Source organism: Pogona vitticeps, chromosome 2 (genome assembly GCF_051106095.1).
Source record: "Pogona vitticeps strain Pit_001003342236 chromosome 2, PviZW2.1, whole genome shotgun sequence".
NCBI lineage: Eukaryota > Metazoa > Chordata > Lepidosauria > Squamata > Agamidae > Pogona > Pogona vitticeps.
In genome coordinates, this window is record NC_135784.1 from 179622770 (window position 1) to 179643596 (window position 20827).

General features: G+C 41.4%; 1 protein-coding gene across 2 annotated transcripts; it reads left to right on the top strand.

Moving 5' to 3' along the window:
• The first annotated feature begins 4396 nt into the window (after positions 1-4396).
• Positions 4397-18265, top strand: TKTL1 (transketolase like 1). 2 transcript variants are annotated; one of them, XM_020793048.3, is made up of 14 exons: positions 4397-4790; positions 5527-5644; positions 5872-5985; positions 7164-7261; positions 7668-7859; positions 7934-8061; positions 8171-8364; positions 8912-9076; positions 9156-9312; positions 10706-10836; positions 11289-11372; positions 15599-15695; positions 15901-16020; positions 17188-18265. In XM_020793048.3, the coding sequence occupies exons 1-14, from the start codon at positions 4681-4683 to the stop codon at positions 17358-17360; spliced, it is 1881 nt and encodes a 626-aa protein (XP_020648707.2). In that variant the 5' UTR covers positions 4397-4680; the 3' UTR covers positions 17361-18265. The 2 variants fall into 2 exon arrangements, with proteins under 2 accessions (XP_020648707.2, XP_072847562.2); XM_072991461.2 differs by lacking the exons at positions 15599-15695; positions 15901-16020; positions 17188-18265 and adding an exon at positions 14278-14536.
• Positions 18266-20827: the final 2562 nt, after the last annotated feature.

Here is a 20827-nt window from a genome sequence, read left to right on the forward strand (position 1 = left end):
GAGGAGAGTGAGGAGGAAGAGGAGGACTGCTGGGCAGACACCATCGACTGGGAGGCAATCCATCACGGTGACCCTGACACTGGGCATTGGGAGGACTTCTTTGTGGTGCTGGAGGAAGCAACCCAAGTGCATTGGGGTGTGGCAAGAGGTGAAAGGGCTGTAGAATCAGCATAGAGCACGATGTTGGCAGAGGAGGCAGCAGGGGCAAGCAGCAGCTCTGCCACCAGGTTCTCCTAGGCAGTATTCCCAACACTTGACAACCAGTCTTCCTTCTCCTATCCAGCCTTCTCCTACACCTCATTAAACAGGTGAGCCTAGCTGTGTCCGTATAGACTTTGGTGGTGTCTCCAAGGAAGAGTATTGCATGTGTGGTGGAGCTGCCACTAGCGGTGATTGCAGGAGAGTAGCCAGAGAAGGTGTCCAGGCTACTCTATTCCAGGAACAGTTGAGTGTTTGCATCTGACATCCTTGTTGTGGCACTCTGTCTCCTCAAACTTGAAGAGGAGGTGGGGCTCCACTCCTCCCAGTAAAAAACTGTTATGAATTGGTCTTGTTGACCTAACCTGTTTGGGAGTGCAGTTAACTCCCTAGTGCCCATAGAAATGTTTAAGTTTTGTTGAGCCACGTTGGCTCCGTTGCACTTGTGTTGCTCTAATAAAAGAACCTGTTCCTATAAACACCCTCTGCGTCTTCCCCTCTGTATCTTCATGGAGGGATATGTGGGGCTGCTGACAGTGGGTAATAAGCACATCCAAGCTTAATCAAGCAGACTAAAACATGTACGGTGGAGAAAAGCTAAACCAAGTATATGAGAAGAATTTAATCTACACATACGTACAATTGATAGGAGACCGGACTGGCAGAACTAGAAGGAACAGGAATACAAAATTACGAACAGAGAAAGTTCTTGAAACTATTTTCAGAAAACAAATAACTGTTGGTCGGCAGTACAGATAAACCTGCACAGATGATCCAATTAGCATGCAAAGTGAGAGAATAAGTGTCTTTATTCAAGCCAAGTGATGAACAGTACTGTTAAAACATCTTTATGTATTCTTTTTTCAGCTATTACCCTTAAGAATTTGTCTTTGATGTTCTTTTGTTTAAGGATGGGGTTGTGAGGTCACAGACAGATTACTAGACTGAAGCGTTTTTTCTCTCATCATCTTAATCACCATCATTTTACAGTTTCTGATGTCAGAGTTGCATCCATTCATTTTTCTCTAAACTGTCCTATGTAAAATATTCTGGAGCACTGCTGGCAAAAGATAGCATATATCAAACAAGCAAGTATATAATCCCCTAAAGTTGTGGGTTACATTATTAAGTCCTGTAATGATGTTTTATTATAGAAAGGGAGAGATATCTTGGCATGCCATGGGACCTTGTTCCTATGTTAGTATCTCTGTTATGACGTCAGTTGTTCCTAGTGAGAAATCTGTTCAAGATAGGAAGATGTCTGTCATGTTTTTTTTCTTCACAAGAAGTGGTGCTATGCTCTCCAGAGAGGTAAACCAACAACAGTAACTACTGTATATCTGTAAGAGAATAATCTAAGAAAAAAAAATCCATGGGTGAAGCTTCTCCTTTATCAGTGCCACATATTAAAAGTACCATCTAGGACAGTGATGGTGAACCTTTTTGAGCCCGAATGCCCAAATTGCAAAAAACAAACAAAAAACAAAAATAAAATCAACCCAGCGGGTGGTGACAGAAGTGGGAATCCCGGGCACGGAGGTGCCTCCAGACTCCACTCCAGATCCACCTCCAGTCATGCCCAACCCCGCCACTACCTATAGCTTGGCCAGCCCACCACCACGAGCACCAGCTGATCCGGATCCTGGCTCACCGCCTGTCGGGGCGTTAGCATTGCGGCTGCAGCTGCCTCCTCACGCAATCCAGTGACTTATGGCTCGCGTGCCCACAGGGAGGGCTCCGCATGACAGCTGTGGCACGTGTGCCATAGGTTCGCCATCACTGATCTATTACAGCAAAATAATCTTTTAAGACCCTAACCTTCCTTTTCAAGCTCTAAATAAAAACTTGCAACCAAGCTGAAGGAAACCTAGTCTCCTGAATTTTCCCAGCCATTAAGATCCAGAATCACTGCTCACTGGATGCATTTATTTGGGATAGTTACATGTAGCCATTCAAAACAAACAAAAAAATTCATTGCAATTCAGAGCAATAGAAAACTATCACAAGGTTATCAAAACAACTGTCCTGCTAAGATATGAAAAAACAAGGCACCTGCAGAGCAACATAAAGCCATTGGCAGAATCTGAGATTAAAAAGAGGGAAAGACAAAATAATTGTGTAATAGTTTTTGATCAGTTGCCCTGGTAGCTGTTGCTTAAGTAGGCTTATAGCATATACCTGAAAACCAAAGAACACAACACACTTTTCAAGTGGTTTTCCAGTTGAGCCACCACCTCATTGAGAAATGAGGTTGGCGAGTTTAAGAGATATGGCATTTCTCTGTGTTCCTGCCAAAGTTATGGAATGTTTTCCCCTCTTAAAAATTTGCAAGGATCTTTCATTGCTCATTTTTCAGACTTCTTTTAGGGTGTTTCCAGGCATATAATGCCTAGTTGCCAGTCAAAATACATAGGCAGAAATCCAGTAGGTTGCAATTAGAATAGGCCCACTGAATCAGTGGGGATTTTGTGAGTCAGCTCCTCTGTAAGTTCCATTGATTCAAATGGACCTCCTCTACTCGTAACTTCCTGCTGAATTTCAGACACTGCCCAACTCTTCTGCTTTTCCATCCTTATAGATTTCTTGTAATAAGAAAAAAACACATTACGAGAAAATGTAGTAGGATTCTAAACAGAAGAAAATGATTTCTGGATTTTTAATAATAGTCTACATTTGAGAGATGGTGATTGTACAATGACAACTTTGTCTAGAATCACAAAAATAGCTCTTTTGTTTTCAGAGACTTTTATGTAAGAATTTTAAATGTGCTGTTTTTTATATTTCCTACTTTTAAATGTTGACAGATTATAGATTTTTTTAAATGTCATGGGCAGTGAAGAAATTCCAAGGGGGAAATGAGACTATGTGATTTTCATAAAATGTCTGTGCCACACATTAATATGGGAATTTATTACTTCTCGTAGTAAACTATCTGTGTTTATTTGTAATTTAAAATTATTTTTACTTTATCCAGCAGATCACAGAAGCAGAGGGAGTAGAAAAATGGCAGAGTACTGAAATTATGGATCCTTCCTCCCCACTTAAAAGGCTGGAATGAAATGAGGTGGCGGACCAGCACTTTTGCAGTGTTGCCTGTCACCACTTGCAGCTGTCTATCACTCTTCTGGCAAGGGGACACTTCTAGGCTAGCTGCCAGCGGCTCCCTTCCCCTCATGCAATGCCAAGCCTACCATGCCAGGCATATTCATGCCTCTGGAAGGGAATTCCTTGCATTCTTTACTGCCTGATGTTTCTGGACCAGGCCACATGCTCCTTCCTTCCTTGGGCTCCCAAGATAGGTACTGCTGTTCTCACAATCCAATCCATCTGTCTCCAGCAACACACATATTCACTTAAGGATTTTTTTAAGTTCCTTCATAGTGTCTCAGTTGTTTTCTGTTGTTTTGTTTTTTGCAACAGTCTCCTTTTTGATTAATTTTGCTATACAGTACCTTGATAGCAAAAGCCATTCCAGTCTCAATGTTTTCCTTGTCAACATAAAAGTTATAGAATTGTTCTGTAACTCATTACGTACTTTTGTCTTCAGGTTCATTTGCAATTCTGCTTTTGCATTTAAAAAAAAACTTTCACCAGTAGTCATTTCAAGTTATTGCTACTTAGGAGAGTAATTGGTGATGGGAGAGTACTTTGCTGGACTGCACCACCTTTGGTTGCCAGCAGGATAAGCAGATTTATTAATATTAATAATGTAATTATAAAACAGATCATTTTGCTCAAAGGATAACTCTAGCATACAACCAGTAATAAATTGGATGCCTCTTGAAGCTTAAATGGCACATTCCTGGAAAACGCTTCCTTTAACCTCTTGATAGGCCTTATAATCGAAATCTAAGAAACATCAGGCACTAGAAACATTACACAGCTTTAATAAGGCTCAATAAGTAGTGAACGTCCAGATTCCAAAGCACGGGCGAACGCTGCGGTAAGTTCAAGGAGCCTGATCCGGCGAAAGTAGGAGAGAATCTAGGCCTACTTGGATTTGCTGTAAATACGAAGCAGGATTCTTTCACCATTCACATATCCTCTCGGTGAGATCCAATCATCCACGCCCCAATTTTCACAAGCGTTAAGGCGGCAATCCTGGAGCGCGCGCGCGTGTGTGTGTGTGTGTGTGGGGGGGAAGTAGCTACATGGGAGCACGTGGCTGGCTACTGAAGGCGAAGGGCAAAGGCAGGCAAGGATCATGTGAGGCGGAACTACCCAACCATGGCCGATGCATTACCGCGCCTGCAAACAGCGCAGGCCTTGTGCAAGCCCCGGCGCCCTAGAGCAGCTTTTGCCTCCCACATGGGGTGATGTCTCCACCGACATCTGCACATCCCAGTTGTGTTCGCCAATCCCCCCCCCCGACATCTGATCTCACTTCCTCTGAGGGCGGGGCGCCGAAGACCCGGATAAAAGAGTGGCGAGGGCGGAGCGGCAGGATCTCTCCTGAGTCACATAGGCATTGAGGGGCTCAGCATGGCCAGCACCTTTCCTAAGCCAGAGGAAAAGGCTCTCCAGGCCTTGCGAGATGTAGCCAATCGCCTGCGGATTCACTCCATTCGTGCAACCTGCGCCTCGGGCTCTGGGTAAGCAGGATGCATCGCGTTCCTCCTCCTCCTCTTGCAGTGATCTCCGGGATCTGCATGAAGTGAGCTGCAGTGGTATTAGCATTCCCTTATCGTACCCATGCATTTCTTCCTTTTTTGAATGGGATAACTTCGTCACGCCCCCCTTCCTTTTGGCAACTCGCTCCCTTTGGGAAGCTCACGTTCTTCCTTTCTCGCAGCCCGATGCTGCCCCTGTTGGCGGGGCAGCGCTTTCCTGGGAGGGGGGCTGTAATAAGTGGAGGCCGAAGGCTTCGGTCACCAGCGGGGCGTGAGGAGAGGGGGCGCTCTTGTGCTCCGTAGCCGCTTTGAACGAACCCATTCATATGAATGGTCTCTTCTGATCACTGGTGGGCGTTGAATGGCTGGCACTGGGTGAAGATGCGTTGGGAGGCCCATCGAGGTGCGACAGGGCCTTTAAAATAAGTGCCTGCTAACCTAATGCTGTGGACTGAATTGGGTGGGCTCTCCAAATGAACCGAATTCTGTGATTTGCTTTCAGTAATGCCCTTTGGTCTTTCATCCACTCCTTCATCATCATCTTAGAACTGCAGAGCTGGAAGTGTTCCTATGGACCATCAAGCCCACTTCCCCTCATCACAGAGGCATAGTGGAGAATCGAACTCCTAACTTCTGACTCCGCAGCCAGATATCTAAACCACCATGCTATCCAGCTGTCCTTGCCTCTTCTCACTATACTTGCTTTCTGCCCCTCTAGCCATCCGACATCATGCTGCAGTGCTGCAGAGATCATGTCTGTGCTGTTCTTTCATGCTATGCGCTACAAGCATGAAGAGCCAGGCCACCCCAGCAATGACCGTTTTGTGCTTTCTAAGGTGAGAGATGCCTGAGCCTTCTCTGTGAGAGAGATGGGACTAGAGGGAGGACATTTGGAACTTTTACATCTCTTTAAATTCTCTTAAAGCCCCACTTCCACATAATGATGAAGAGCTTGATTTCGTTCTCCTTACTGTTTTGAATGCAGCAGGAGGATCTAAGGGTGGTAATTTTGGAAATCGGTGTTTTGTTTTTGTACTGACTGACACTTCGTTTTCACTGGCAGGGCCATGCTGCACCTGTGCTCTACGCTGCATGGGCTGAGGCTGGCTACATCAAAGAGCCAGAGCTGCTGAAACTCAGGAAGATAGACTGTGACCTGGAAGGCCACCCAACTCCTGTAAGTGCTTCTGTCAGCGCTGCACTGGCATTCTTTGAGATCTGTGCCCCAAAAAAGTATATCTCGAGCTTTCCGGTTGTTTACAAGGTCTTGTTACACCTGACTGTTTTGGACTGATCCTAATTAAATGTATATAAAGTGGTACATGGAATTTCTTGTTTGCATTTTTAAAACATTTTTCCAGGACAACAGCATAGTAGGAAAGCAGCATACAACATAATGCATAATAGTACTGATAGTCCTTGCTACTGATGGGCAACTGACATTCAAAAGCTGGAGATGATACAAAGTTTGGCAAAGCATTCATGTTTAGGGATGCAATTTTTGGATTTTTTGAACGACAACCCCCATAATCCTCTATTTTGGCATTCTGCCTGACATACAGGCACCTAAATGTGGCTCACCTGGGAGAAAGACCTAATTTGGAAGATTCTGAGAGTCAGCTAGGCCTAGCTGTACACAAGAGTTATGTTTCTGCCCTGGTGCTTTTTTTCTGAACACAAAACTATGTGCATCTAGGCCTCAAAACATTCCAGTATGGGCCTTTCTCCCAGGTGAGACACATTGAGGTGTCTGTAAGGTATTTTGTCAATCAAGTACAACTCTCAGGATGGAGAATTATGGAAACTAGTCCAATTTCCCTGAAAAAATGATGTATTTATTTGAATATTTTACCCTACCTTTCTCCTTAAAAAGGACCCAAGGCAGCTTACATCAGTAAAAGACAATATTAAAATCTAAAAACAGTAAGTATACATATATTGAAAAAGAATCAAACAAATACCACACTAAAATAGTAAACAAAGTCAACATCAAAAACACATTCAAAACAACAAGGCACAACAGTCCATTTAAACACCTCTCTGACAGGCCTGAAAATCTGATTCCTTTTTACGTTTCTCTTCTACATTACTATGTGCCGGTGGCAAAGTAACATAGTTAACATGGCAAACAGATCTTATTCCATTCTATGATAGTGTTTTGTAAAATAACCACTTACTGCAAAGGTAAACCTTGATTACCAAAGTAGTTGCATAGGGAGATATTTGTATTTTGTTCTAGAGATGGGATAGATGCAAATGAAGAGAACAGAGGACAAAGAATGAATCATGTGAGACTAATCTGGAATAGCGAGTTCATGCTGTGTTTCTAGCAGTCTTTCTCTCTTGGTTTAACAGAGGCTTCCTTTTGTGGATGTGGCCACTGGTTCACTAGGCCAGGGCCTGGGAGCGGCCTGCGGAATGGCTTATACAGGCAAATACTTTGATAAGTCCAGGTGAGATGCTACTTGGTAAATCTGCAAAGACATCTATCAGGAGTGCCCTATGGATCCATCAGAAGCCTCACATATCCAGAAGGGTGGGGTGGAGGTGGAATGATGAAACCAAAAGTGGCCAGACATCCATATTTTTCTAAATGTTCTGTTTTTCACTTTTAAAAGATACAAAGGACCCTGAGATTTAGGAGAATTGGGACACCTAGCTGCTTGCAAGGAGCACCAGTTCTCTTTTTTTGTGGGGGTGAAGGGTCCCAAATTGGTGTTGAGAACCACATGAGGTCTGTGGGCTGTGTGACTTCCACCATGCTTATACTCCTGTGTGCTGGCAACTGTATTGAGGAAATAATGAGTTGTAGAAGGGCCCATCTTTCTTTCTCCCTTAATGTGTCCCACTCTTTCCCAGTTACCGAGTATACTGTTTGCTGGGTGATGGTGAATCTTCAGAGGGGTCTGTGTGGGAAGCCCTCCAGTTTGGATCCCACTACCAACTGGACAATTTGGTGGCCATCTTTGATATCAACCGGCTGGGACAAAGTGAAGCAGCACCACTGCGCCATGACACTGATATCTATCGCAAGCGTTGTGAAGCCTTTGGGTGAGTACTGCTGGCTGCTTTTGCTGTTATTCTGGCAAGGAGCCCATTATACCAACCCTGTCCTCTTCTGCTAGGTGGAATACTTATGTTGTGGATGGTCATGATGTAGAAGAACTGTGTGGGGCGCTGTGGCAAGCAAGTCAGCAGAAGGGAAAGCCCACAGCTGTTATAGCAAAAACATTCAAAGGACGAGGAATTCCAGGTGAACATGAGCCTCTTTGTCATGGGGTTTTTGAGGGAGGAAGATAAAGGGTAGTTTGCAGTGTTCATTCCATCGCTAAGTAGTGCCTAGTAAATGTTCTCTGCCTCAGGTGTGGAGGATGCTGATAACTGGCATGGAAAGCCGATGCCAAAGGACAAAGTGGACTCCATCATCAGCACTATTGAAGGTCAAATACAGACTAATAAAGTGTTGCCTATCCACCCACCCACTCAAGATGTGCCGCAGATCAACATTGGGGATATTAAAATGCCTTCTCCGCCTGCCTTCAAAATTGGGGAAAAGGTATTATATGGATCAGGTTATCTGCTGTAACCTTTTAGCCTTTGCAGTTCCTCCAACACTACTCCCTCAGCCTAAATATGCTAAATTATCTTTCAGCGTTTCAACTAACAAAGAGTCTTTGTGACTGTGTATGCAATAAAAATATCTCTGAATCCTATATTACATATTCAGATCTTATCCGGAACTCAAAATAGTACACAAAGTAAATATATTTTAGGAAGCCCATGAAAAAGTGTGCATCACAACCAAAATAAATGCATATATTGAATTTGAAGGGATGTTTATTGTACCCCCTCACAGCTGATAGCAATTTAGGTAAGGATTTTAGGTTCTGGCATGTATCCTGAACTGCCTTTTTTTGTGTAAGGCATTTGCAGTCTATTTTGCAAACTAAGACAGAGTAGTGCCCAAGTTTCAGCTGAGGGGAAGGTAAGCAGAAGGAAGGAGGATGAAAAAAGAAATGTAAAGATACCAAGAGAAAATCAGTCTATTTGAAAAATTGCTTCAGACATGACGGTGGACTACAGTATGCTTTTCCCTTTTTCAGATGGCCACCCGTAAAGCTTACGGTTTAGCCCTGGCAAAACTAGGAAATGCTAACAACCGTGTGGTTGTCTTGGATGGAGACACTAAGAACTCTACTTTCGCAGACATCTTCAAGCAGGCACATCCAGACCGTTATATAGAGTGTTACATAGCTGAGCAGAACATGGTGAGTCTCAAAATGTGACACGCTGTCGTGTATTCCAGGTGGAACCAAACTTGTGCTGACAGTTTGCTTTGTGCTGTAGGTCAGTGTCGCATTAGGCTGTGCAGCAAGGAGCCGCACCATTGCATTTGCCAGCACTTTTGCTGCCTTCTTTACCCGTGCATTTGACCATATTCGGATGGGTGCCATCTCCCAAGGAAATATTAACCTTTGTGGCTCCCATGCTGGGGTATCGATAGGTAAGTGGGAGGTGCTTATTTTCTATCTTTCCATTATGGCTTTCCTCCAAACAGTTCAACTGCTTGGGGGCTGCATATATCCACCTCCAACCTTATAAGAATATATTTGCTTCCAGTTCCTCCTTTCCTTTTTTTTTTAAATCCTAAACTGGAAATGCCCATTCATATTCTCAAGTGGAAGTAGGGAACCATTTTGCCTTTTTTTTTTTTTTTTTTTTTAAAGGCAAAATGGTTCCCTTCTTCCACTTAAGGATATGAACGGGCATTTCCAGTTTAGGATTTTTTTTAAAAAAAGGAGGTTCCTTATATGTTCTAAATGATTTCTGGTTTTGGAAAAACAAAAACACCACTCTCCCCCATCTCCATGACTGAGGGAGTAGCAAAAGATGGCACCATTTCCTCCTGTGCCCCTTAGAGCAGTCATTCTCAACAGGGGGCTCCTGGCACCTTTGGAAGAGGCTATAGACTGAAAAATGTCAGCAATTTCTGAAAGGTATCTATTTGTGTTGTATTTTTGCTTGGCAGGGGGCCCTGGAACCAGAGGAGAGTTTCTGAAAGTGCCAGGGTGAAAAAACAGGCCTAGAGTTAGCAAATTTTTTACAAAATTAAAAGGGAGCTGGTAAATATATTTGAGCCCCCAAGGGGCTGCATGTGGCCTTTGCTCACCCCATCATTCATAGAATCATAGAATAGTCAAGTTTGAAGGGGCCTATAAGGCCATCAAATCCAACCCCCTGCTCAATGTAAGATGCAGGAATTCACCCCATCGTATACATTTCTTCTTTTCCCACTTACTCTCACAATAGTTTTTTTTTAAATAGGTAGCCAAAACAACTCATCCAGAATCAGTGTGAGCTTCATGGCAGAATGATTCTCTGTCCCTCTTCTGATTCTAAGCAGTACATTTCCTCTTTTCTGTTCAGTTATATAGCCTACAATTGTTGATATTTTGAGCCATGATGGAAGAATTATAGTTGAGGAGGTGTACTATGTGGGTTTTCAAGAAGACTGCTATAAACCTAAGAATGACGACTTTCTAAAGTTTTGTTTCTGTTTTGGGGCCTCAAATATACATGTTGGGTGACAAAAAAGGGCCTTTGACAAACTAAGCAAAGTTTTCAGCTACTAGTTTCTGAAAGAATTATGACTTAAAGTTTTCAGATACAACATGCTGCTGGCAGTGATGAATTTATTGTGGTGTTCTGAAATTCTGCATGTATTACTGCACTCTAAATGGGGTTTTGCGGATGTTTCACAAACTTCTGTTGTTTGGCTTGCTGTTTGGCTTGCTGTTAAGATGAATAAGGTTATTTGAGTGATGCATATTATAGATACTGAACGCCTGCATTTCTCTTGGGTAGCGGATATGTTCCTTGTTACTCTTCTTCATCAGGTGAGGATGGACCTTCTCAGATGGCCTTAGAAGACATAGCTATGTTCAGAACCATTCCAGGCTGCACAGTGTTCTACCCAAGTGATGCTGTTTCTACTGAACACGCCGTCTGTTTGGCAGCGAATACCAAGGTATATGAGTAGAAGGATGCTTCTTGAGATAAGGGCCTTGACTGCATCTTTGCCTGGAAAAGTTAAGGCACAGGCAGAGCTTGAAAGCTTTCATTCTATATGTTGCTTTTAATCTGAGATTGTTCTAGCCCTCCCGTTTGAAGCAGCTTGTTTGATTACCCTGTGTGTTTGCTAATGTGGCAGTTTTATCTTTTCTTTTATGTTTATCTTTTCTCTTATGTGTCCCAAAAGAAACTCAGATTTTACTGAAACCTATGCTGATTTGTTTAAGTTGCTGTTTAAGCAGATGCATGTGTTGCATTACTGTGCTTTCTAGATTACCTCCAATTTGCATTTACAGAATCCTTTGAATTTGTCCCTGTGACAGTCTATATATCAAAATATACATTGCTAGAGGATCTGGCTAAGAGCTCTGCTGTTCATCTTCTGAAGTCTGATTTCTTGTTCTTCAGGGGATTTGCTTCATCCGAACCAGTCGTCCAGAGACTCCTGTCTTGTATTCCCAGGAAGAAAAATTTGGAATTGGCCAGGCCAAAGTAAGGTCTTATCTCTTCTATACTCTATGTTGTCTGACTGCTTTGGCCTCAGAACAGATAATATGTAAAGAACAGAACTTTATTCTCATATGTGATGGAGGGGGAAAGTGTGTCTTTTTAAAACAGGGATCTTAACTGCCCAAGGAAAGAAGTGTAGTGTCAGTGGCTTTTTTGTTCCAAGTGTGAATTTGGCTGTTGATATACATAGCTCTGAAGGCACTTGTATTCTAAATAAATTAAAGCAGATCTGAGCTCTATTTAGCTGATTATATTTGGAGATCATCTTGAGTACAGAACTTAATGTGGTGAGGAGGTTTGAGTGTGTCAAGGAAGCTAAGAGCAATATTGTCAGGAGGCCAGACTCCATTATAAGTTTAAACTCCTAACAGGGTCACTCTCATCAGAATAGTCAATTGAGTGATGCCAGACACAAAAATTATTCTATCTTCTTCAGGAATTAACAGTTCCATCAGCAGATGCAAATTTATGGTTCCAGTGATGATGGGGTGGAAACGCTTGTGAAGGGCATCTACTGTGCAGCAGTGGAAGAGGACACTGGTAGAGAATCCTTCATAAACAGTGGGCTAATGTTTGTACTGTGAAGAAGGTGACATTGGTAAACTACTGCTGAATGTTTTTAACTCAAAAGCTGCATGGCAGGAGATTCTGAAATGAACAATGCAAGAGCAGACCTGGCACGAACGTCTTCCATAATTTTTTTACTTTCATATGTATTTTTCTGCCTTATCCACAATATATTGGTGTACAGGCTGATGAAGATTTGAGTGAATAAAACATAGTGGTGGAAGATGAGACTCCCAGGTTGGAAGGCAGTCGGCTGTTGTGAAAAGCAAAGGATAAATATGGATAAGACTGTCTGACAAAGGAACTGGATTAAGGCCAAAAGAACAAATAGTTGCACATCTGTCCAGAGCCAAAGGGAGTCTTATAGTACACTATGCGTATAAGTAAAGCATGAAATGTGAGAAGTATGGATCAAGACAAGCGTAAAACTGAAAACATAATGGAAGATTTCAAAATTGTAATCCTTGGTGTGATCAGATAATTATGAATTTATCATTCTGGAAATGATAAACTCAGAAGGAAAAGTTCTAATTATAATGAGGTGAGACAGTTCAGTCTGTGAGGGGCTACAATATAAAGTGACTCAGTCAGTCAGATTTCATGGCAAGCCTGAAAACATTACCATTATTCAAGTCTGTGATCCAGCTGCAGATATTGAAGAAAAAAAACTGAAAGCCTTTATGCATGGAAGAAACTGATCATACACCAGTTCAAGAATTAGAAATGGAGTTGGTTGATAACTCACTGAATTCTGTGATACTAACGATTTGTTTATTACAAATACATGTGGAAGTTGCTGAAAGGCTAATATAGATTTCAAAATAGACTATATAATTGAAAAGAGACCATGGAAAAGCTCTTCTTTCCAGGAGCAGGTTTGGATACAGACCACCAGCTGTTAATATAAAAATTGGAGGCAAGCTGAAAAGGAAACTAAAACAATGATAGTGCCAAAATATTATTTAAATAACTATATAAAAGTGATGCAGGGGTGGCAGGCTATTTTGAAGAAGAATTGTTTGATAAAGAACCTGAAATTCTAAAAGGTGAACTGAAAGCTGCTTTCAAAGCAGGTGGAAAAAATAAAGCACCAAAAGTAAACAGAAAACCAGTAGAACTATTAAAAATTATGGAGATTGAATGTATCAAAATCTCAATTAGTATTTGCCAATAAATATGGAAAACAAAAAATGGTCCACAGACAGGAAGCTTTCAGTATATCTTCCAATCTCAAAGCAAAGACATGCCAAAGATTCCAGTTATGTACAGGACCATTGCATTAATTTTCCATGCAAGTAAATTGACAGTCAAGATTTTATAATAAAGAGTAGCCTTATATAAAGCAAAAAGTGTATGATGTTCAAGCAGAATTCAGAAAAGGAAAAGGCACTGGAGATCATACCAGATATATGTTGGGTATTAGAGTGTCTCAAAGAGTTTGAGAAGAAAATAATTTCGTGCTTTATAGACTATAGTAACTTTGAATGTGTTGATTTTGAACATTTGTGAAACATTCCCAAAGAAATGAGTGTATCACACATTTGATTATCCTGGTGCATAGCCTGTAATCCACATAAAAAGCTACTGTTGGAACAGAATATGGAGAAACAGAAGTTTTCCGATAAAGATATCAGTCAAAGATGTATTTTATCTCCATATCTGTTAAATCTGTGTGCAGAACATATATGGAAAGCTAGATTGTTTTAAGATGAAGGGGGAATAAAAATTGGTAATTTAGGCCATGTAAATGATAGCTTTTTATTGACAGAAAATAGCAATAACTACTGAAAAAGTTGAAAGAAGGAAGTGAAAAAACAGGATTACAGTTGAACAAGATAAAATAGTTTTTAACAGCTAGATAGTCCCATTCCTGATCGAAGCTTTGTGACGCTGTCTATTATTGTTATCTTTATCTGGTGAAAGGGATATATATAATACAGGACATGTACCTGCACTCCGTGTGTCTGAAGAAGTGATTTTTGGACCATGAAAGCTCACATTGAAACAAGTCAAAAGTCTCTGAAGAGAGACTTTAGTTTAGTTCTTTCTCTTTTATTTTTAACCATTAATTTTGCCACCATGCTGTGACAAACTAACATTGCTCCTTCTTTGGATGTGCCTCTAATGTTGACAAGGAAGAAGTCAGAAAATGTTACTGAAACTGGTTCAGTGGTCAATCAAAATTGAAACCGCAGCCAAGAAATCAGAAGACTAAGACTTGAAAGGCAGATATGAAATCACTAGAAAATATCCTTAAGCATAAGGCTGGAGACTGGGGCAAAGATCATTCTAACTATGGTATTTCTGATTGCTATGTTAGGGTGTGAAAGCAGGACAGTGAAGAAAGGTGACAGGGAAATACTGATCCATTCAAAATATGATGTTGGAGAATCATTTTATGGATAAATTGATTTCAAGTGAGTTCTATATTAAGTCAAGTCTGTACTCTCACTAGAAGGTAAAATAAATCAGGCCGTCAGACATTGGATATATCATGAGAAGACAAGACTTACTAGAAAAAGACAGTTATGCTAGGAAAGGTGGAAGGCAGTGGGAAAAGACATGGATTAGAGCAAAAAGGAAGCCAGGGAATTTAGTTTGCAAGACTTGAGCAGGGTTATTAATGATGGGGCCTTCTTGAGGGCATTAATTCGTAAAGTTGCCATAAGTGAAAAGTAACTTTATGGCACTTAAGAAAAGAACAGTTAAATAAACTGCTTGAGCATTATGAGCCCGCATTCTACATACAGGCCTATGAGATAAATTAGTCATTGGTCAAAGCCCCCGAAGACTGGTGTGTTGGGCCAAAAAAGAATACCCGTTACTCTTATAGTTGGACTTGTCTATATATTCCCACCACTAGGTGGCAGAGGAGAAACATGATTTGACCACAGGACAATGAAGTACTGTAACTGTAAATAACTGAGCTTGGCCTGAGGCATTGCATAGTCACAGAATCCAGCTGAGAGTCAAATTTCTGCTGTTGCACAGATAAGGCATAGGCTCTTATGTCAAATTTCCACACAAGCATGTTTGTTAGCATTTCAAATGGACGAGGAACCTAGGTATGGTATAAAGGAATGCTGTTCTTTAACTATCTTGAGACAGCGCAGAAGATGGTAGTCAACTAAATTCCAAATAAATATGTTTTCTTAAAAGCCTTCCTCCCAGAAAAAAGCATGGGATTTTGCTACTGCAGTAAGGAAAACTGGGAGGGGTGTTATTATCTTAGTAGCTTGCTATATGTGCATGTTTATATGAGTGAAAAAGATTTAATTCATGGATGGAATATGAAGGCCTTCAACTGAACAGGCAGTTGTAGTATAGGAATAAATAGCAGTTAGTTTTGTAGTTGACAAAGAACTTTGGAAGACAACTTAATTTGGTCTTGAATGACATACCCCTTGAATCAGATGAGATTCTTGCTTTCCATTAGGAAATATGCGTAATCTGAATGGGCATGGCCAAAGTTTGTAAAAATTAGGGGCTTTTTTGTACTATAGCTCTGAGAACCTCCCATGTTACTTGAAAGAGTCCAAGCCTCATAATTTAAAAATATAGCCTTCCCAACCTTTCGTCATTTGCTTCTTCCTGATAGTGGGCCAGTTATCTTCATAGTCTTTTTTATCCCTCTTGTGTAGGTTGTGCGTAAGAATGATGGTGACCGGGTTACTGTTATTGGTGCAGGTGTCACACTTCATGAAGCCCTTGCAGCTGCTGATGAGCTGGCCAAACAAGGTAATGGTGTGTGTGTGTGTGTGTGTGTGTGTGTCTGTCTGTCTGTCTGTCTGTCTGTGTCTGTCTGTCTGTCTGTCTGTCTGTCTGTCTTGCTGGCTGCGAATATCATGGGAAGTTTAGGATTTTGATTTGGCTCATTCCCCCCCTCCTGTCTAGCCCCCCCCCCTTTTTGCATCCTTCCCATGATTATTTTGCTTTCTTTTAGGCATCCATATCCGGGTAATTGATCCCTTTACTATCAAACCCTTGGATGCTGAAACCATAATCTCTAATGCCAGAGCCACAGGGGGGCGTATCATCACAGTTGAAGATCACTACAAAGAAGGTAAGCAGCTGACTTAATATGGATGAGAGAAAGTTAGCTATGGCTTTGGGACCAGAGTACGGGATGGCTGTGAACAGAATATATGTCCCAGTAAGTTCTTCAGCCCGTCTTACTTTTTGGACAAGATGGTTTTAGTTGCTAGAACTGCCAAGTATGTAAAGATGAATATAAAGCAGCATTTGGCATTTTGATAAACTCTTTCAAGTGACTATGGTTTTAAAACTACAGTCTGTCAAAACTATTGTGCTTTTCTACATACACTTCTCCCTTCAACAATGCTGGGGTTAGGGGTACCAGATCCTGGTGTTGTTCAAAATCTCTTATGCTCCAAAAAACATAACTACAAAGCATATACAGTTGATTAATACACACACACACCACCTCTGGCATGCCTCATCACCCTCTCCAGCCACCATAAAAGAATTGGGGGCTGGCCAGGCCACCACCATCAGACTGGGTGCTGCCACACTGTCAACAACAGGGCCCTAGGTAAGCCTCTTTCTCAGACCATTTCCAGGAGACACATAGCAGCACAGTATTTGTTGAATATGTATTTATTTAAAATGTGTATAACTAATACCATGCTGCTGAGATCCATGCAGTTCAGTGGAGAAGTATATAGAGGGAAGTTTCTATTTAGAACATTCAACTTGGCTAATGTGGATGACTTAGTGGACCAGGATGGAGGGAGTGCCCTCCCTGGTTTGGTCAAGAGCCATTACCAGCCAACACAAACTGAAGGTTTAATCTGTTTTACAAAGTCTGCTGTTTGGCTTGCTACACATATGTTCTCTTTTAAAAACCTGCATGCATGCTTTCACTTTTCTAATTTTATTTAAGTCACATGGGGAGTTTACAACCTTCTCCCAGGAAAAGCGATGTTGAAGTCAGGCCTAATTAATTGTATGTCCCTACTTAGAAAACTCTGAGATAAGTTTAAGAACTCTTGCTGTCTAGTCAAAAAAAAGCAGGGGTGCGCTTCCTAAATTTTGGAGATTGCATAGGAAAGGAAGTACCTTGTGCTTCTGGAAGAGAGGAAAATATTAATCAGTGTATTTGTCTTTGAAACAAAATACTGTTGTATGAAAGAGTTAAAATAACCTGACTGAATGAAGCCTATGTGGGAAATGGATCCATACCTAAACTGACTACTCTTTTTCCCTCTAGGAGGCATTGGTGAAGCTGTGGCAGCTGTTGTCTCCGGAGAGCCTGGTATCTTAGTCCAGAGCCTGGCTGTGTCAGGTGTACCACGGAGTGGAAAACCAGCTGAACTCCTCGATCTGTTTGGCATCAGTTCAAAGAGCATCATAGCAGCTGTAAAGAGCACCTTTGCCAACTGATATAGGGGCTGATATATTCAGGGCTGATGGTTATGGAGTTGTGAAAAATGGATTCTTAAGACAGAGGTGCCAGCTGCTTGCTTTGGTGGGGGAGAAATTCTTAAACTTCCCCTTTAGTTTGCTTCCCTTTTCAGTGGTAACAGATAAGCTGCTGTTAACATTCCCTCCATGATCTTTAACCTTGTTTTGAAAAGCAGCTTTTGAAAAATTAACCAAGTTACATCTTCCACCTTCCATTCATCATCTACTTGCATATTAAGTGGGCACAAAAGTCTCTAGGTAATTCTGTGTGGACCAGTTAGTCATTGTCTTACCTGAATTTGTGGGCACCTTCTGCTGTGCCTAGCTTCTACCCTACTTGGTTTTCCTCTTTCAGGCCTGACATTCCAGGGCCATGTTGGGTAGACATTCCATGGACTGTCTCCTACCAAGAGGCATTGACACACAATTAGTCCTTGCCTATTGAATGTAACTGGATCTCCCACAACAGTTGACTAAATTGCTTGTATTAATGGTATTGTCTTAGGACTGAATGTGACCAAAATTACTTTTCCTGTTTGATGTATACCTGTAATATTGCCGTTCAGTGTTCAGCCAATAGATCAATTAAAATAAAACTTGAATTGCTAACTTAATGGATTCATAGTTCTTTCATAAGACCAGTAAAATGGACATTGAATGAAATACTCCCTGTAAGGTGTTTCCCATATACAGTTCTTTTGAGAGAGTTCTTACTTAGAGGTCTGCAAACTAATTTCTCCCCACCTCTTCTGAAATACAAAGTAAATGTTAGCCATGTCCAGCGAGCACCATGTCGTCTTCTTTCTTTCATTATTGTCTTTTAATGTTTCTGGCAGTGAAATGTACATGTGAAAATGCTAGGATAAAGCTAAATTTTGCTGAGAGAGTTGAGTATTTATTCTTCCCCTTTGTGTTTTCATAGCATCTTCTTTGAACTAAATTGTCATATTATAGATTGCAATTACTATAAAGTACTTAACTTTTGCTCTCAGCCAGAGAAAATACTAACAGCACATCAAACCATAGTGTGATTTTTATTTATCAGGGTGGCTGATAAGATGGGGTGAAGGACCATATCAGGCGGTGGAACCAAGGAGTGACCCTGTAGATAGGGCTCAACAGCTACCACTCCAAAGATCTCCAGCTATGGCACATGTTGCAGCCAGAAGGAATCAAGGGAGGCTCTCCAGAGCAGAACATTGGCGGCTGTAAGGAACAGCACATGGTGCTTTCCAGATGGTGCAAGGCCACAGCAGAGAAACAGCCAGTGCTCTGCTCTCCAGAGCCCATTGGCCTCCAACACCAGTATGAGTGGACTGACAGCACAGGCAAAGTCCATAGGCACTCTACTTTGAAAAACAACAGTGGAGGGAGAAGAAGAAACTCAGATCCCAGTGTGGCTGCTGTATCATCCAGGTTGCAAACAGAAGACTTGTGGGCCCTGCCACATCATTGCATATATATTTGATTTAAACATTACATACAAGGCGTATGATGGTGTGCTCACAAGTAAACCTGAGATACTGGTGATCTACAAACTTGGAAGCTCAGTTTTACAGATTTGTCTGTTTTGAAAAAGCTTTGCAAGGAGAACTGCATGCTATAGCAGTTTATATGCTAAAACTATTCTTAATTGAAACAGCATTGTTTAAGAAATTAGCAGAGGGAGATTGCATATATTCGCGAAGGCTTTCACGGCCGAGATCTAATGGTTGTTGTGGGTTTTTCAGGTCCTTTGGCCGTGTTCTGAAGGTTGTTCTTCCTAACGTTTCGCCAGTCTCTGTGGCCGGCATCTTCATAGTTTTAGAAGATTAACTGCTATAGCATGCAGTTCTCCTTGCAAAGCTTTTTCAAAACAGACAAATCTGTAAAACTGAGCTTCCAAGTTAGTACTGTAGTTAGATCACAACAACCAGGAGATTACATAGTTACATTTTATAAGACACTATTTTTTTAAAAAAAATTGTAACAATTTAAAGACACAAGATACTATAAACTTCCATGTGGAAATTACTCTTCACACATGGATGAAAAATAGCCACATATTTTGGAGAAGCAGCCAGTCAGTTATTCTAGCCAGTCTTCTGTGTTGTGTGTAACTTTAATGAGTTCCATAATGGATTGACAGCTACATGGAAACTTTTTTTTATTGGTCAGACGTTTGAAATGTCTTGTTGGCCTTTCAGAAAGGAACAAGTCATTGTTTTCTCAGACCTGTGTAACCTATTTGAACCCCACTTCTAGCTTCTGTTCCTTGCAACCTTAACTGTCTTGCTCAAAGTTTGAATTGCAAACATCTGAAAAGGCTCCTGTCTTACATTGGTTATTTTGGAAAGCATTATGTATGTGGATTCTGACTTATGGCAACCCTTTTCAGGGTTTTCTAGCTGCAGAATACACAGAAATGATTTACCATTCCCTTCTTCAACTCAGACTTGGACTGTGCAGCTTACCCAAGGCCACACAGGTTGGCTGTCCTCATAGGAAGCATAATTGAACTCCCAACTGCCAGCTCCACAGCTGGATACTTACACCACTGAGTTTTCCAGCCAGCTATAATTCATATTTAATTTTCCTAAAATCCCAGAGTCTCAAAGATGAACAAATATATCTTAGCGTAAGCATTTACTGGTGATTTCATAAGATGCTGTAGTGGATAACCCAAATGAGTATTTTTCTCTTACGTTGCTCTGAGCCTCTTAGGAAGATGGCTCACAGAAGTTTAACTTAAATCTGCCAGTCTTAAGAGGTTCTGCTGTGCTTTTTGTGTTTGAAGCAACAGTAAATTTTCTCTTGGGACACACACTGGGAGATCACACTATGTAAATCTGGGTTAGGTGCTGTCAGATGTGAACCAATTTACAGGGATCCTTATAGGGCTTTTAAGGTGTGCAAGATAGTTAAGGAGTGGTTTTACCAGTGCTCCATGGCCAAGTGGCTATTTGTATCCTGAACCCTTATCTGTTACTCTTATCTGCTAACACCATGCTGGTAGGTACCCCCTTTATCAAGTAAACCTGACTCACAGTAAACATTTTCAAGATTTTCTCAGTAGAGAGTACTCAGAAGTGGTTTACCATTCTCTTCTTGTGGGAGCTTCCTGGGACTGCAGCTTCCCCAAGGCTCCATAGGCTGGCTCTTTTCTTGGACATACTGTACCTAACTCACTAAACTATACTGTACAGCATATAAATTTATAGGATTAAAACGATTCTTCCAACCGCTATCTCTCTCAGGTACTGGGCTAAAGTGAGAATGTGAATATATATGTATACTATTTCAGATGTTTGCAATTCACCTCAGGAGGACTTAATGTCACCTAATATTTCTGTTTCCCCCTTTTTAGTCACTTCATCCACTGCAATGTGGAGAACTTAAGGAGGACCTTGCCCTCAATTATAATTTATTTTCCTGAGACACACTAACGTTCTCCCTCATCTCGCCGA